This window comes from Schistocerca piceifrons, chromosome 2 (assembly GCF_021461385.2).
Source record: "Schistocerca piceifrons isolate TAMUIC-IGC-003096 chromosome 2, iqSchPice1.1, whole genome shotgun sequence".
In the NCBI taxonomy this organism is placed as follows: domain Eukaryota; kingdom Metazoa; phylum Arthropoda; class Insecta; order Orthoptera; family Acrididae; genus Schistocerca; species Schistocerca piceifrons.
The window spans coordinates 640,018,078-640,037,257 of NC_060139.1; the positions used below are offsets into that span (position 1 = coordinate 640,018,078).

The following is a 19,180-nucleotide window of genomic DNA, read 5'->3' on the forward strand; positions in this document are numbered from 1 at the left end:
GAAATCACATGTTGCACTGTTCCATACGAACACTGTCCCACATGACACACCAACAGCAGCAGTCCTGGCATATTACAGAACTAGGATCATAAATTTCTGATGCACCCCCCTTCCTCCCCCCCCCCCCTCCCCCGCCCCCCACCACACACACACAATAAATTACCATTTACAGAACCAATAAAGGAATAGAAATACAAAGTATTCATGCTGTGCCTTTTTTTATATGTACAATATCCCCTGTTAGTCCTGTTTAGTATTGGTCTCACACACAAGGTGACAGAAGCATTTTGTAAGCAATGCTCATTGTAGACTGACTGCATTTTCACAGTATCCTGTTAATGAACTGAAGGCTGCAAATTGTATTACCTGTGACTCAGTGTATATGAGCATTTCATTCCACATCATTATAAATGAAAGCTGGAAGCATAAATGATCAACAAAACATTGGGAACAAGAGCCCAACACCTTGATCCCACAAAGAAGCCAAAAGGTTTTGACCTACTGAGGAACCTCTGGTGCCACCTCAACAGGTTAAGGACTGGACATGGTTGTTGTAGCTACTCCAGGTACAAATGGGGCTGGATCAGTTCACCATTGTGTGAATGTAATCAAGAAGAGCAGACGAGTGAACATCTAGTCCAAAGCTGTCCACTTCATTCATACCCTGGAATTCCCGACGACTTGTTCGCTCTCAAGCCCAGCTTAATTAATCGTTTGAAAAACACAGACTTTAAGGTTTAATCTTGTCTTATATCATATGTATATTGTATAAAATCACTTGTCTTATATCAACCATATATTTACCAAATTACCATACAATTAAATAAACTGTAAATTATTACCACACCTAGGTATGAGTCAACTGATTCCAACTGTGGCTCAATTACATTATATTTACAGGATACCAAATTGAATTTTTTAATTTTATGAAATGCGCAGTTTACTTTTATGAACCTGTGACAAGAGTTACCAGTCTTTGAACTACTTTGAAATCTTATCAAGATCTGACTGAATATTTGTGTAGCTCTTTCATACAGAACTTCATTATAGATAAATGCATCACCTGCCAGAAGTCTGAGGTTACTATACGGTGTGTCCACCAGGTCATTAATATACAATATGAACAGCACATATCCCAATATACTTCTCTGGGGCACAACTGATGTTACTTCTAGTGTCCAAGACTCTCCTTCCAAGATAACGTGCTGTATCCTCCCTACCACGAAATCCTCACTCTATTCACAAAGAAGAGGGATAAAATGATGGAAAATTTGAAATTACATTCAGTTTATAAAGAACTATCAGAAGATAGTCAGCTGGTATTATGTTATGGATCAGTAGCATCATCTGCACTTTGCCACAAAGTGAGCAACAAACCATGTACAATGGGATAAAACCTCTAGCAAAGAGAGCTGATCAGTTCAACACCAGCTCACAAGCCAAAGTGAATAACTGAAAGATGGCAAGTTTTTAAAATCGAAGTAATTCAAAATTTTGTAGTTTCCATGTGAGGGTTTCTACTTGAGACATTAAAACAACCAAGAAATAAATTGTAATATCACAAACTATACATTACACAAGAAATTACATTATATTTACAGGATACCAAACTAAATTTTTTCATTTTATGAAATGCGCAATTTTACATTTCTGAACCTGTGACAGAAGTTCGTGTCTGACCCCTCTTTAAAAAAATTTCAAGGTATAAGACGATCTGTTAAACATGTGTGCCATCTGTATGGAAAATGTTAGTTGCATATTCCATGAAGACTAAAGTGTTTACTGCAGTGAGTATATTTCCAGTTATGTGACATGTAAGTATTAAAAAATAGGATTTATATTTTAATTTTTGTACTTTTACATTTTCAGATTTTCTACTTTATTGCATATCAGTAATTTATTGTAGACTTTTTTTTCATAGCTCACTTTTTCAACTGCCTGAAATAATTATCAGAAACTGAGATCTGAAGACAATCTTGTATCTGAAAATATTCCAGAATATTTCTCTGTCTCTAAAACAACAATCCCACAAACTGAAAGTGTGATGTTTATTCTTCAGGTACACAAAATGCACTTAATCACTGGAGAGTGATTTAGAATATTTGTACACCAATGTAAAAGAACAATGTGACCCAAACAGGTCCTAAATCTGATGTGCTATGCACAGATATGTTCCTATTATATACTTACTGTATTACTGTCTTACAAGTATTATCTTCTGTTAAATAGATTAACAGTAGGCATTCACATAAATGGTACTTTCATACATCTTGTCAAGTACTTTTAAAATCCAGTTTCTGAAATTCTTCATATTTCTTTTATTTATTATTGTCTTGCAAATGGAGGTAGTATTTTGTCTTGAAATCTGATCTTCACATTAAGTACTCCCATGTTTGGAGTAATAAACTCATAAAGTGTATTGACACCAGCCCGAGGTAAACGATCCAGGGGATATCCCATTGGACGCCTGTCAGGGTACAGTCGGTCCCGCAAGCCACAATAACTGTGAGCTTGTTGGCAGCCTTCTGGTGCAGGTTGTTCTACCTGTCAGCATCCAGAAAATACATTAACATCAGAGCATACTGGCATGTCAATCTGTTTCAAAATAGCTCTGTATGCCAGAGAATCATTATTTTAAAATGTATAGAAATAAATGGCTAGTTTCAGCCAGTGCTTATCAACACATCTCAGTCTAAACCTTGTGATACAAAGTATCTTATCATAGTTAGGCCAAACATAATGTGAAAACTATGTTCGATGTAATTGTAATAAGATATTTATATCAGAATAGTTACATCAAAAGCTGATGACAGACAATGGCCAGAACTTGTGATTTATTTGTGAAGTGCAGTAAACAAGCATATTCACAAGAGACTGAGCAACAAATAATGGCTGCCTTGTACACAGATTTCATGCCTACTTTGATATGATCTGACACATAAAACACAATGAGGAATGGAATAAGATAGAAAATAGACACACTGTCTTCATTACTTCCCTAACACAAAAACACTCAACCAAAACTACCACAAATGGTTTTTAATACAACCTATCCATACTAATCTGCATGATAATTGAGCAGCAAAACCTCAACATAGGGCCAACTGAGTACTGGTAGGCAGACAGACAATTACGTTCAACAGTCCATCCATGCAACAGTTCTTCATACAAATAAAATATTAGTTTTCAAGCCAAGTATTCCCTTGTGGAAACAAGTAAAATTTACAAGGGGCAAAACCAATGTTGGAGGGAGGATTCTTGCTAACTTTGAAGCCTACTACACATAACCTTTTACAGTAATAGATAGAAATAAAGAAAGGCAACCAGTAAATGCTGATGGCATTTAGAAAAATGTAACACCTCAGTAAACTGCATTGGGTTTGTAGTTAGATACAATTACTTTATATGGCCTCTGGAAGGTTAGAAAATGCATACGGTGAGGAGAGAGTAGGCAAGTATCCAGAAGCAGTGGAGGGGAATACAGGGGGCTTTCTGCAGCAGTACCAAAATGATTAATTACATAAACATTTACAAAAATGAGGGCATTGAATAAGAGAGTCTGAGACAGAGAGAGAGAGAGAGAGAGAGAGAGAGAGAGAGAGAGAGAGAGAGAGAGAGTTGGGGAAATCATAAATGGAGTATAGGTAAGGAATGGGGCGAAAACTGACAGAAGACAAAGGAGTGAGGCCAATGGACAGGAAAGGAGATAGCAGTGGATAGGTACTAGTGAAGGCTTATGCCAAGAGGATTCTGAGAATATTGCCTCCATGCCAAAGCCTTGCTGCCATTGAACACCATCCTTTTAAGTTGCCTGCTAAAAACAAACTCACCATAATACTCATTGTAAAGTTGAACACTTTTAACATTCCACTCAAGTAGTTCTCCTTTGGGAGGAAGATATATAAATAAACTGAGCATTTAAGTTTTTAATATATTTATGTTCCTCTAAGTACCAGCAGAATATTCCAAAAATTTTATCAAATGTGCTAACATGACTCAATTGTTTGTCATATACAGCAGGTTGGTGAAGTCAGAGGATGGCCTAGAAATGAACTATTAAAATAAATATTACTGTAGAACATCATTAGTGTATATTTACATTATCAATATGTCTATATTTCTCCTTGTACTGATGGAATATTCCATAAATGTTAAACAAAAATAGATGGCAAACTATAATAGTGCTGAACAAATCCCATTCCATTCACTTTAAAGAATGCCGTGAAAGCAAATTAGCATTGGTTGGAGTCCCAAGGCAAGTCACAGAAAATCAAAATCACTCAATAGGCTACTTTCATTGATACCATCAAAAAACAGAAAGGAAAAAATGAGAATTTGTGGAGATTTTATGGCCACAATCCATGTACAAAGTGAAAGTAAGACTTGTTTCATTCCGTCACCAGAAGAATTATTGCCCAAACTAAATGGAGGATGGTGCTTTTAGAAGGTGGATATTACAGATGCTTATCATCAGCTACGTCTCCACATATGGTACAAAACATTCTGTTCAGCTTACACAAAAATCAGTAGCTCCCATTTAGAGTTGCCAGTTTCCAACCATCTTTAGGATGTTATTTGAACAGCTAACTCACCATATTTCTCGCTGTGTGAAATTACTTGGATGGCACTATCATCACTTGGGTCACTAAGAAAGAATGTATGTAAACTCTGGAACAACTATTTGACATCTTGTAACAATTTGGGCTGAAATGTAACATTCTTCCAATTTCAAACTGACATAGGAACTTGCCAAACTTATACACATATACAAGCAATAAACAAAATACACATTTCATAGTGTATAAGATGCACCTCTTGTTAATGGAAAAATTAAATTATTGCATTAAATTCATACTAGATGCAGCAACAGTAGCAGCTCCTTATCTCCTGGACTACAAACATATTAAATATATTTGGATAGTGAAATGTAGGAACGATAAATGACTTAAAATGTTACTGCTTTCACCTCCATGCTTAGTGTGTCTCACACCTGGTGTAACCACTCATAGTGACAGCAGGGGCAATACAATCAGACATTAGTGCCCTCTATTACTTTCAACTCAAAAATTCTAACCAGGGAATAGCATAATTACTTCCAAACTGTAAAAGAGCCATTAGTGTTATGTATAAGGGGCGTGCAGAAGGAAATGAGCCGGAGGCATAGTTACAGAAACCAATATTTGTATATTAGAAATACTGACCCTGGCTTTTGAGACACTGTGCTGCAGGAAGTGAATCAGAAGGGTGCCATCTTGGTCAAAGAAGCATAGGGGCAAATGATTCACCTCAGACGACAATGTCCAGCTGTATGTGCAGAACTGTTTAACATCGCAGCCCTGGGAATTTTATGAAACAGCCATTCATCAACTTGTGTCACAGTGGGACAAGTGTCTCAATAGCCAGGGTCAATACTTCTAACGTACAGGTACTGGTTTCTGTCATTATGCCTCTGGCTTGTTCCTTTTTGAATGCACCTTTAGTATGGCTTGTGCTGGTTATATTGTGTTGATGGACAATTTATTTTTCATGTGGCTGATATATTTATATCTTTGCCACTTCCAACTGACACACTGTCTTAATTGCTTTCCGTACTTTTTTGAATGGTCACCATTGCTAATGGGAACTGTTCTGTGTCTTTTCTTTTTTTAAAAAATATTCAAGTAATAAAAATTATTTGTCTCAAACTATAACAACTTAAATAACTGTCTATATTATTACAGTCTGTCCAACAAGTCATGGGCTCAATAAAACATGCTTATTAATTGGAATTATGTCCTTTTTTCTGTGCATCGCTCAAGTCTTTGAAGTGAGTTGTGAATCAAATAAGTTTTTCAGCAGCCAGAAATTTGATGGGGGTAATTTTCAGTTGTGGAAATATCAGCTGGAAAATATATTTCATGCTGAGAAATTGCTGGATGTTGCTGATAGAATTAAAAATAAGGCCAGATGCAGGCACACATGCGTGGGATTTGTGACATGAACTTAATGCAAAAGCAATGCTTTTTATATTATTTGTTATGAGATTTGACAAGCTGTAAACTGTTATGTTGCCTACTAGAGCAAATGATATGTAGAATCTTCTTAAGATAATTCATGAGCAGTTACAGTGAGACAACAGTTCTTGAATTATAAAAGGCCACACTGTGATCCTACTGTGCAACATATCAGTAAAGTTGAAACAGATCTTGTAGATGTTGGTGAACCAGTGGTAAATAGAACTTACATGATGAAAGCAGGCAGTTTGGTAATTTAATGCAAGGTTACTAAAATAACAGCAGTGTTGGTTGCAGATTGAAGAAGCAGCAACTACATTCACTGCTTTTAAGGTTAATCACAGAAAGGATAAAAACCCATATTCGCAAAGCAATTTAAGCAAAAATTTTGTGAACAAGAAGACTGCTGAGTGCTATTATTATCATAAGGAAGGTCATTATACAGCTGTGTGGAAAAAAGACTATTCACATTGCCAACAGAAAATCAAGAAACTAAACTTCAGACTATGACTACAGAAATCTGAAGCGTTTTGGCTATTAATTGTGATAATGTTTGGCTTGCTGGTAGTGCTGCATCAAAACACATGACTTCACACAAGGAATTGTTTTCGACATTTAAACTGTTGCAGAAGTTTGAAGTTCCTGTCCAGATAGTAGGCAATTTAGTTGTCGACACTGGAGGTATTAGATCAGTCAAGTTAAATGCATAGTAAATGGTGTACGGATACCTCGTACTCTGGAGGATACATTATATGTACCTGGTTTGAAGAAAAATCTTTTTTCAGTGAGAGCAACAGCCAGAAATGATTTAAAAATCATATCCAACAACACGAAGATTAAGGTACTTCGTGACAGGCCAGTTACAATCAGTATAAAAGCTGAAAATTTTTTCAATGGAAAATACTGAACAAGCAAATTGTGTACTGTGAGACTTAGCTCTGTTAAGGCACAAGAAGTTGGGAAATGTAAACTTTGAGAATTAGAAAAAAGTGGCTGACTGGGGTTTGCCATGAAGCATGTCAGTATGGTAAACTGCATACAAGTGCAGTCAGTATGTTAAACTGGAGTAGATTTAGATCATATTTGTAAATTTATGTCTGTATTCCAGGAGAATTTGTTCCTGTTGATATATGTGTAAATATTCCACTTACATCCATAGATGTAGCCAACTATTTTGTTATTTTTATGGAATTCAACAACCTGTGAAAATGGAGACGTAGTCGTGCAAGATCAAACACCCTGTGATAGTGTAAAGGTTGCTTGGCTTGGAATGAATCTTAGGAACTGTGATGAAATTTCACCTCAGGTTCATTTCCAAAAGTATGTGGCTTGCCCACCAATCATTGATGAAGCACAAACTTTCCAGGAGGTGATGGCATCCAGAGACTGTGAAAGAAGAAATTTATTCATTGGTAATAAATAATATGTGGGAGTTAATGAGTCTACCTCCAGATCAGGCTATTAGTTGCAGCTTGGTTTACAAAATTAAATGTAAGCCATGTGGTAGTACAATGCAGGGTGCACACCTCCCCCCCTTCCCCCCCTTGCGGGGCCAACCACATTGCCACTCGCACCAGTTAGCCCTCACACTATTCATTCACTTCTTTCATCAGTGAACTTGACTTAATCAAGTTATCGAGTAGTTGTACTTCCTATGTAGCACGCGCATCCACGTGATTGTATTTTATACATTTCCGTCTGGCACATAGATAGCTAAAACATACCTACGAAAAAAGTCACGGCCATTCTAGAGACCTCGATACGTTATTCTGTCTGGTTTTTGAGAAAAGTCACAAATATTCTACTGTTTTCTTGTACAGAGAACCTTCCATACAAAGCATTACGGACTATTCACCAAATAGGAAGCTAGTTTACATTCAGAAGCAGAAATATTAAGACTGAATAAGTAAAAAGTCCTAGTTGTTGCAAGTGCAAGAGTGAAAATTACTCAAGATCAGTTGATTGTGATTCTGTTATGCAAGCGTTGTCTGTTTGCCCTATATCTGACTATCCTACTTTGCACACACTGTACAAAATATTTGCTTGTCTACCTGCATCTATTGATACAGCAGAAAGAAGTTTTTCAGCACTACGGCATACAAAGACATGGCTTTAACATGTGATATGATGAATTTTAGGATGGAAGAGTAAATCCACGGCCATGGGCGTATGCGTTTCAGGTGTCTCTGTGGTGTGTTTGAATGTGTATGTTATTACTCGAAAAAAGGCTAGGGCTCGAAAGCTAACGTTAATGGTGTTTTCTGTTAAGTGTTTAGTGCTCCATGCATCTACCCACCTAGAATTCATTATTTGAGGAAGAAAACTACAATTGTAACTTTTTTATATCATAAGATGGCATCGTCTTGATTACGTGTAAAATCAGTTTAAATAAAATATTCTTAAACTTTGCATGTGACTTGATTATTTTTTATTACAGTAAAAGTAAAGGTAGCTCAAGATATCTTTAGTGCCCCCTCCATGAGGTTTTTCTGTATCTGCCACTGGTATAATGGGGTTTAAAGCTAGAGTATGTGCAAAAGGATAGTCCTAGAAACATGGACTTGATTATGGAAAATCTTTTTCACCTGTTATTAGGTATGAATCAATTGATAATGCTTTAGTTTTGGCTGAAGTGTATGCTACGGACATGAAACAATTTTGTATTTCAACTGCCTTCCTCGATTGTTATTTTCAAGATGATATTTTCATCAAACAGCCAAAAGATTCGCCTTTTAAATATAGTGGTATCACTCTTAAACCTGTATTTCAGATTTGGGTTGTGTTACTATATTAGCCAGTAAATCTGTTAGTTGGACATCTCACAGGCAAAAATTGTTTCCAGATCTACAATGGAAGTGAAGATTTGTGTGGCATCTGATGCAGATGATGGAATAACATGGCGCTGTTTATTCTTGCAGAAGCTGAGTGTCAGTCTGGAACAACCAAATCAACTCTTTGTGGACAACCAGAGTACACTGTAACTGTTAAAAAATAATGAAAATAAAAAGGAGTAGACAGTTGAAGTTCCATTACATTCATGAAAAGTTAAATGATGGTAGTATTCTTCTATCTTAAAAGAAGTCAGAAGATCAGTTGGTACACCTGTTTTCAAAAGCACTTGCAAAGAAAAGTTCCACATTAATTTTAGTTCATTATCAGTTGTGTCTTTAAAATCAGCAAACAACAGTGGGAGTGTTAGGAAGTATGGCTTGTTGTGCTGACTATCTTGTGAAGTCTGTGCACAGTTGGCCATAATTTTATTTAATGTTTCAGATGCTTTTATGTATCTTTTCCACTTCTGACTGGCATATGATCTTTTATTCCTTTGTGTGATTTTTTTGTCTTATTACCATTATTAATGGAATCTGTGTTGTGTCTTGTATTTGAAGTGTCTTTTTTATTTTTGTTCAAGTTATAAAACTTATTCATCTCAAACTGTAATAACTTGATTGTAGTCTAGCTGACAATTACTCATTATATTTGCTCTGAACAAATAACACTATTATTTGAGCACTATGAAGTTTCACGTCATAATAGACTACAAGTCACTGCTTACTGTTTTTCAACCCAAGAGACATAACAGACTGGATAGCTCAATATCCTCAATGCTGAATGTCTACCCTAGATGATTACAATTATGAAATTATTACCACCCCATGGCAAAGCTAAAAAATACAGATTCACTATCTGTTGTTGGTGAGAGCTGACACATTGTTTGATGTGGAAAACAGCATCTGATTCTAACTGAACAAATTCGAAGAGGAATGTATATAAGATTACACACTTAAAGCATCTCATATTTATTGTCAGAGAGGTCATAACTCAGTCCTGTGGGAAGTATAACACTCCATAAATTGCAAGATGGCCTTCATGAAGAAATCTGTTGTGGTACCCAGCTGTCAGCCAGTACCTTAACTTAAAACATTGTCTGCTGATGCAATGAGGCATCATCCAACTGCCATAATATTTGGATGTGTGCTGAACAATAATACATCCTCCATTAATGAAGGAAGTTCTTTGGTTAATACTAAGAGGACATTTGGATACCCATATGTGAAACAATTATCTCACTGGTAACATTGCTCCCTGTTCATTGATGATATTATCGAACGCCTAGCCCAAGAATGTAAAATTTGTGCACAGCATGAGGAACTCTAACTGCACATTTCATTGTACATCTGAGTTGTGGGATAGAATTATTGTGGGATTTTGCAAGCCAGTCGCAATGGATAATATCATGTGCTTCCTAGACCATTCCCTTCATCATCCTAATAGCCTTAATACCATGGCTGCAATCCTCCAAGTGCTAGTTACATTCTTACCATAAGGGATTGCCTTATGTAGTATTCAGTGCTGACTCTTTTCATAAGCACCTGAGGATTGTTAGCACAAAAGGGAGAAGCTCATGGACCCAGTCATTACCCACATATTTGAAACCCAGAAATTGTTAACACTAGAACCATCATTGGATGATGTGGTGAAGACAGGAGGATGCCCATACACTGGTGGAAGTAGTCACCCATCACCAAAATCAATGGCACACCATCACTACTGTACACCTTATGAACAGAAACTGGTTCTGCCAAGGTCAAAGAGCAACAGGCACCCAATGTGAAGTACTTCCTCTGCAGGGTATGGAGCCCGCCTGGTCTTTATTCATTTCAAGAGTACCCAATTGCAAAAACCAATAATGCCGTAATACTGGACAACACAGAGCTCATGGAGGAATATGCTCTCCATGAAATGTCAAGTCATTTTTGACCTTACTACTCATTTTATATATGAAGAAAGAGTGTGGTGTTACTGGAGGCATACAAATCTACATATTTCATGCCATCAGAAGATATTTCTGTGGCTGGAGCTCTGAGAGTATTCAATTGACAAAGTGCACCACTGGAGCAGTGGTGTCACCCTTGAAGGCAGCAGTAGTAAAGCAGCCAAACATTAGAGGAGACAGAGAAAAGCAACACTAGTTTTCTGAGACCATTCAAACTGCTGTGCTACTATTAGTCTTAGTCGTAGAAAAGGGGAATTTTGTTAAATTCAGTAAAGGCGCGGTTGGGCGATGAAGTCTGGGGCTGCTGGCAGTGTGTAGTAATAGTTGGCAGCCAGTAGGCCAGACAGGGTAAACATGGCATGGAGCTGCAATGGCATTATTGCATGCAAGATGTGTTTTTAGTGGTGAAACAACGAGGCAGAAAACTGCAGCATTGCTTGAAATTATTGCGATGTATGAGGCGAGGCAGTAGGCCAGAGTCAGGAGGGCGATGTGTAAATGGCTGATGTATGGGCATTTACTCCTGCCATAGTTTCCGTCTCTCTCTGACACTATGTCAGAAGCAAGGGGAAAAGCAGTATAAATAGACAGGCAATTTTAGCTAGAGGCAAGTGCGTGCCAGGTCAGTCAAGAGTCGGGTTGGACCAGTGCTGGTCTACGCTTATAGGGGACAGTCTGGCAGCGATGTTGTAAATATTATGTGTAACCTGTACTTTATTTATATGTACTTGTTTGGGCTGTATTCTGCCTGTGGGGACGTGACACAAGGGCAAGACAGAATGGCAGATATTGATTACTTGGAGATTGCACGATCTACCTGAAGGAGGGCAGTGACAGCGGCCTGCAGCAGGTCCAGGATGGGCCATGTTCGCTTCCCACATGGCGTACTGGGGTCTGGGCGAGGTGTACGCTGTGTGAGGTGCAGCAATGCTGAAACAGCATTGGAGATGGCGGTGGGTGTTGCCATCCGGAAAGTACCACTAGTGGCTAGTTGCAGCACAGCATCTAGGAGGGCGTGGGTTCGAGTCCGGTTCTGTCCTGGGAGCAGTGGCGGCCCAAGGGCCACAGGTGACCAGTACAACCACCTTTGTCCCATGGTAGGACAGAGCAGACCAAACGGGGCGGAAGGCGGCGGGGATCAGGGACTGTAACAGTCTGTCACAACCTTAAACTTCCTACCATAAAGGTAACAACGAAAATACATTACTCCATATATTATGGCCAACATCTCCTTTCCCAGAATACACCCTACTGCGTCATTTGAAATGTCACAGGATAAGATGAAGTCTTCTTCAAAATTTGGAAACATCAATGCCGGACCAGAAACTAATCTCATTTTTAATTCATTGAAAGCTTGCTGGCATTCCTCCGTACATTGAAATTAACCCCTTTCTTTAAAAGCTTTGTTAATGGCTTGGCTATTTCAGCAAAATACTTTACAAATTTACGATAATATGAACATAACCCAATATAAAATTGTAATTGCTTCGTTGCACGTGGTGTCGGAAAATTTTGAACTGCCTCTGTTAACCGAGGATTGGTTTGAACCCCTTGTTCACTGATTACATGACCAAAATATTTGACCTGCGTCTGTGCAAAATTACATTTTTCTAAACTTAATGTCAGCAATCTTCTAAAGACTTCTCTTAAACGCAATATATGTTCTGGTATATCCTTCGAAAATACTATAATGTCATCTAGGTAAACCATACATGTCTTTGGTTTCAATCCCCTTAAAATCCCATCTAATAATATCTGAAAAGTGGCCGGTGCATTCTTCAACCTGAATGGCATACATATATACTGGTAGTGTCCCTCAGGAACAGTAAAAGCTGACTTTGCCCTATCCTCTGGCACTACTTCCAACTGGTGGTATCCACTCCGTAAACCCATCATCATAAAATACATACATTGTCCCAAATTGTGTCCATGATATATGGAATCAAATATGCGTCTGAAATGGTTTTCGCATTCAGAAACCTATAATCACAGCAAAACCTATATTTCCTTGTACCATCCACCGACTTCTTAGGTACTAGAACTACTCTGCTTGAATATGGACTATTGCTATGCTCTGTGATTCCATCCTGTAGTTGTTGTACTATAAACTCCTCTAGTAGCGATTGCATATGATGTGCTACCCTATATGGTTTCCTACACACTGGTGTATTATCCTCTGTTGGTATGTGATGCTTAGTAATCGGTGCTGCCGGTAACCTACCATCCATTCCAAACAAATTGCTAAATGTCAATAACAGTTCCTCCACTGTGAACCTGTTGTCACCCTGCAAATGCTATAATTTTCCCCTCAATTGTGCTGCATCAATGTTTTGCATATGGCTTGCCTCTAAATCCTCCCTATCAAAGTCATCTTCATAAAAAAAAAAAAAAAAAAAACTTTCGACAAGCTAAAATCCGCTCTGCCAAAGTTATCTATACTTAAAGGAACTCTTTAATCTCCTTCCACATAACTAGCGTGAGCTAAACTCCTCTGCACAAAACAGTGCACATTATCCAACTCCTCATTGCTCGAGAGTGGCTCCACCATGTACGTCTCCTTCGGTAAGTCCATATCTATCAAAACCCAGACTACTTTCCTGTACCTGCCAGTATGTTATCCTGCTGATCTACCTTTAATGAATCCGTTCGCAGTTTAGCTGGCGTCACCTTCGTGCAAAGTGTGCCTTGCGACATTCATCCATTTGCAACTGTTTCCCCCGTGCAAAACATTGTTCCACAGAGTTCCACTGGTTGTTGCCAAAGATCTATCTTCACACGATGTTTGTCAAGGAAGTCCAGTCCGAGAATCACTGAATACCCCTCACTCACACATGGTAACACCTCTACCTGCTCGCTAAACTTCATTCCTGCAATCACAAATCGAAGTACCGTCATACCCAATGACTCAGCTTTATTATCCCCCACACCATGTAACCTATAACATAGTGGCTCAAGCCTTCTCCTGCATGACAAATCATGCAGCTTTTAGATGGTTACTGGGACGCAAGGACCTAGTCGGGCTGTAAAATTAAGTGAGTTTGACTTTGATGTAATTCATAAGCCAGGGAAGAAACACAGGAATGCAGACGAATTAGAAGTAACGGGTAGGAGTGTTGCAGAATGGCAAAGGGCACAAGCAGAGGATGAGGAGTGCCAGGGTTTTAGGACTCATCCACATTTCATTGTGGAGGGAAATTTGTTGTGTAGAGTTACCAGATGTGGACCACAGGTAGTGGTACCAAAGAGTTTGAGAGAGGAAGTCTTAAAGCAGGCCCATGATCATGTGCTTTCAGGGCATGGGGGTCATCGAGCAACGGAAAGACTAGTAGCAGAATGATTTTGGTGGTGCACTCCAAGAAGGGATGTGGAACAATATGTAGCAAATTGTGTACCATGTGCACAGCAAGCGGATGTGAAGCGCGCAAGAATGTTTACTAGAGGCTTCAAAACATTTCAAGTTTATCAGGCTAGATGTCTGCGGGCTGTATAACAAAACACTGGCAGGGAATCGTTACATTTTAACTATAATTGATCACTTTTCATGGTTTCTAGCCATGGTCGCAACACCAGACCAACAGGCAAGTACAGTAGCACAAGCTTTTATCAATAACTGGTTATTGAAGTTTGGGGTGCTGATACCTTAATTAAGGATCAGGGAACAAACTTCATGTCCGAATTAATGTCACAGTTGTGTTGGCTATTGAGAATTAAAAAGCTATGGACGTCCATTTCATCCACAGGAGAATGGGAGAACAGAGCGAGTACATAAAACAATTTCAAAAATGCTAAGTTATTATGTGAATGGAAACCATGATAACTGGGATGTCTATCTTCCATACATGATATTAAGTTATAACACCAAAATACATTCGGGGGTCAGAATGTCACCATTTGAGTTGGTCTATGGAAGAAAGACGCCATCACCGTGTGACATTCTATGTCCGAAATCGGGAGCTAAAGGGGATGCTACAGGAGGCCAATACGAAAACGTTGGAAAGGCAGGAAGAACAAAATAAGCGGTTGGGACCTTTACCACAGTACAGGGTAGGTCAATGGGTACTGATCACGAATCCATATACACTAAGGGATAGACAAAAAAAAACTCTTGACAAAGTACCACGGACCATACCAGGTCGTGGAGATGACTTCGCTTGTAAATGTTAAATTGCAACTGCCAACAAAAACATCCATAACCCACATATGTAGAGTAAAGCCTTTTAAAGGAATAGTAGATGGATTACCTCAATTACAGGGAAGTGACCCAATTGCAGAGGCTAGGCAAAGCAAACGGAAGAAGAAGGTCACAGCGGAGTGACAACAGCGGACACATAATGTTCTGTATGCGTTACAGTCACAGAGGGAGTAAATTATTGTATGTCTAATATTGTATGGCATGTTTACATTTCGTGTTTTTGTATCAAGACATAATTTGTGTTTTGGTGGGTCATATAATAGTTGTGTTTTTCTTGTTGTTGTTTTAGTTTTGTCATTGTATGGGGGAGGCTATGTTCAGGGAATTTGATATGGGCAGAGGGAACTATGGGGAATTTCTGAGGATGTCATACAATGTTGTAGTGGGAAGGCGTTCTGGGGATATTACCAATGCAGAATCTGACAATTTAAACTCCACGCTAAATCCACAGTTTTTGCATTCCTTTGTTAATGCACAGGAAGGATCTATCACAGTTAATAAAGTATTGGATTGGAACATGTTCAAACTTTACAACAGCATCACACTTACAGAATAATGACAGTGAGCATTTCAGCCACACGGTGTGCTGTTTTCCCATTTTTCTTGAGTATAGCTTTGTGGAGAGTGTGGAAACGTGCACCAGTAGAGGAGGTGCCAACCCATCGGTTGCCTATGGCATGGGTAACTAGTGTAAACAATGTATAGGGGTAGCATTAATGTTTTGATGTTCTCGTTAGTTTTAGTCTGTAGAATGTAAGTTTTGTGAACAAGGTATGTTTACGCAGCCACAGGCCACGTCTGTTATATTTTGATTTGGGATGAATCTTACTGAAAGGAGGGAGGTATGCTGTACTAGTATTAGTCTTAGTCATAGAAAAGGGGTATTTTGCTAAAATTCAGTAAAGGCGCGGTTGGGCGATGTCTGGGGCCGCTGGCAGTGTGTAGTAATAGTCAGCAGCCGGTAGGCCAGACAGGGGAAACATGGCATGGAGCTACAATGGTGTTATTGCACGCACGGTGTGTTTTGAGTGGTGCAACAATGAGTCAGGAAATACAGCATTGCTTGAAGTTATTGCGATGTACGAGGTGAGGCAGTAGGCCAGAGCTAGGAGGGCGATGTGTAAATGGCTGATGTGTGGGCATTTACTCCTGCCATAGTTTTGTCTCTCTCTAACACTATGTCAGAAGCTAGGGGAAAAGCAGTATAATTAGATGGGCAATTTTAGCTAGAGGCAAGTGTGTGCCAGGTCAGTCGAGAGTCAGATTGGACCAGTGCTGGTCTACGCTTATAGGGGCCAGTCTGGCAGTGATGTTGTAAATATTCCATGTAACCTGTTCTTTATTTCTATGTTTTCATTTTGGCTGTATTCTGCCCCTGGGGATGCAACATCGGGGTGGGATGGAACAGCAACCAGGTACTTGGAGATTGCATGGTCAGCTGAAGGAGAGCAGCGACAGCAGTCTGCAGCAGGTCCAGGACAGGCCACATTCGCTTCCCACCTGGCGTACTGGTGTCTGGGCAAGGCATACGCTGTGGGAGGTGCAGCAATGCTGAAACAGCATTGGAGATGGTGGTGGGTGTTGCCATCTGGCAAGCACCACTAGCAGCAAGTTGCGGCACAGCATCCAGGAGGGTGCAAGTTTGAGTCTGGTCCTGTCCTGGGAGCAGCGGTGGCCCGAGGGCCATGGGTGACCAGTACAACCACCTTTGTCCCACAGTCAGACAGAGCAGGCCAAACGGGGTGGAGTGCGGTGGGGACCAGGGACTGTAACAGTCTTCGGAATCGCGGACAGAATGGTGCCAGTCGCTACGCCTCCTTTTGTCTTTCCCTCTCCTTCCCTCTTTCCTGATGAAGCAACCGTGGGTTGCGAAAGCTTGAATTTTGTATGTGTGTTTGTGTTTGTTAGTGTCTCTATCAACATACCAATGCTTTCGTTTGGTAAGTTACATCATCTTTGTTTTTAGGTACAATTGTGGATTTAGTAATAGAAGTAAGATTTATTGTATCCTGTACACATATTTATTGCTGTCAACTCCTGCTTCATTACAGGCAGGTACTGTATGTGATTAAAATGTTGGGCTCTTTTAAGGCAACTCACATTAAGTATCAATTCATATGTTCCAAAAGTATACATTTCTGCTGTGGCTTCTTCACCAGTATGTTTTCCATATAAATGAATAGTCACAAATGACCAAAGCAGACTGATAGTACACAGTGACTTCTTAACCATACCAGGGTGCTGGTAACTTATACTAGAAATGAAGCCATATTGATACTACTGCTCTGAACTACAATTTCAAAACTACACACTAATTCATTAAAGAGAATTTATCCCAATGGTTCCCCACTCCATGACACAAGGAGTAACAACTTTGTATCTCTCCAAAACATTGGAAGAATAGGACCTCTCCACAAGTGCTGCCATACTTGCCAACAAAGGTCATCCTGTATAGCAGAGAAGCACAATTCATCACTGAACACAATACAACACCATTCATGAGCAGTCCATGCATTGTGGTCCCAGTGCCACACCAGAGCTATTTATGTTGTGGTGTTAATGGCTACCTATATGTGGATGGTAATTCCCCAATCTGGCTGCTGCTAGTCCCTGACCACTGGTGCATGATGACACAGAATATTGCAGAGAATCCATTACTTTCTCTCAGATGACAGGCACAGATGTGAAGGTCGCATTGTGCTTGGTGCACAATATAGCAATCCTCCTTCATGCTAATCAGATCAGGTAGACTGGACCCTTGAAGATAGGTAAGTCTGCCCTCATGTTGTCATGCAAATCAGCATCAGACTGCTATCACATCTGAATGCCCCACAAATGTGGACAATGCACTATTCAACAAGCCAACCCTTTGACACCCATGCCTCCATCTTTGCTATCCTCCCTGTTTACCTTTCCCCTGTTGCTTCATAACCTGGATTGTGAGTAACTGAATCCACTTTCCCTTCTTCCCCTTTTTTCCCCTCTCTCCTCCCTGACGAAGGAACAAACTTCCGAAAGCTAGGATACTTAAATTTTCTGTTCTGTTTTGTTTATCTACTAGCTGTACTGAGCTGAGGTAAGTACTAGCCAGCCCCTCTATCTCTTTGTTAGTATTTGTTTCAAATCTTTATATGAGATTTTCCATTAATCATTTTGATCTTATAGACCAGTTGTCATATTATAAGGTATGAATACATTCCCAAGATACAAAATATAGTTGACTTCATGCACCATTAGAAACAATTAACATGGAGGACAATGTCAACTATATTTTGTATCTTGGAAATATATTCATATCTTATAATATGACAACTGGTCTATAAAGAAATATGTGATTTTGATGATGACATGTTACATGCAGGCCAGACATATAATATTTCAGCATGCACATGAGAATTGCTAGAAAGCCAAAATCACAACTGTGTACAGCAAATGGATAATCAACTGTCAAATCGCGGAAATTTCTTTCAAAAACCAATAACAGTGTTTTGCATGAGTACATGGTGTCTCTGTGTTCTTCAGTGTGATCACACATCTGATGCTGTTCATACCCCTTATGTATGTTACCAGGCCTGGTAACAACACTAAACATGAGCAGCACTAATGCACTCTGGTGAACATTCTACCTGTCACAGAAACTTGCAACTCTTATTTACATACCCACTGATAGTGTCTTTGTGTACAAAGTTGCACTGACATCCAACCATGTCTTCTCAGTGCTTCACATTTTTTTTTGTCAGGCCATGTATATTTGCAGCCTCAACTATGGAGCCAAGTATTCTTAGTCTTGATAGAAGGTGTCACACAAATGCCTTTGTTGCAACTTATATTAGAAGGATTAGCTCTTTATTTGAGCCTTTTTCGTCAATGTTCAGCAGCAAAAAGAATAATAATAACAATAATGATGATGATGATGAAAATGATGAAGATGTCAATCACTGAGTATTATTTTCCATCTATAATTGCTTTTGTACAGTAGTGTATTCCGGTGAGCTGTTTATGCTATCACTTATTACTCCCTGAACAAACTAAAAATGTTCCAATAAACTGTCTTCACTGGAAGATATAGCAATATCCCATTTCAAAATTATGAAACTGAACTGTTTGCTAGTACTTACCTTTAGAAGTGAAAATATTTATTAGTGCCAATAGAGACTTATAAAAGTACAGTACACTATCCTAACATTCAGAATTATAAGTTCCTTAGTGAGGGAGGAG

General features: G+C 39.1%; 1 protein-coding gene across 1 annotated transcript in view; it reads right to left on the reverse strand.

The window, feature by feature from the left end:
- Nucleotides 1–2,295: 2,295 nt before the first annotated feature.
- LOC124776988 (phenoloxidase 2-like) overlaps nucleotides 2,296–19,180 on the reverse strand; it is a 309,427-nt gene continuing 292,542 nt past the window's right edge. Inside the window, exon 12 of the mRNA XM_047252233.1 lies at nucleotides 2,296–2,544. Coding sequence (XP_047108189.1) covers nucleotides 2,326–2,544 — 219 coding nt within the window. The 3' untranslated portion in view covers nucleotides 2,296–2,325. The remainder of the gene's footprint in view (nucleotides 2,545–19,180) is intronic.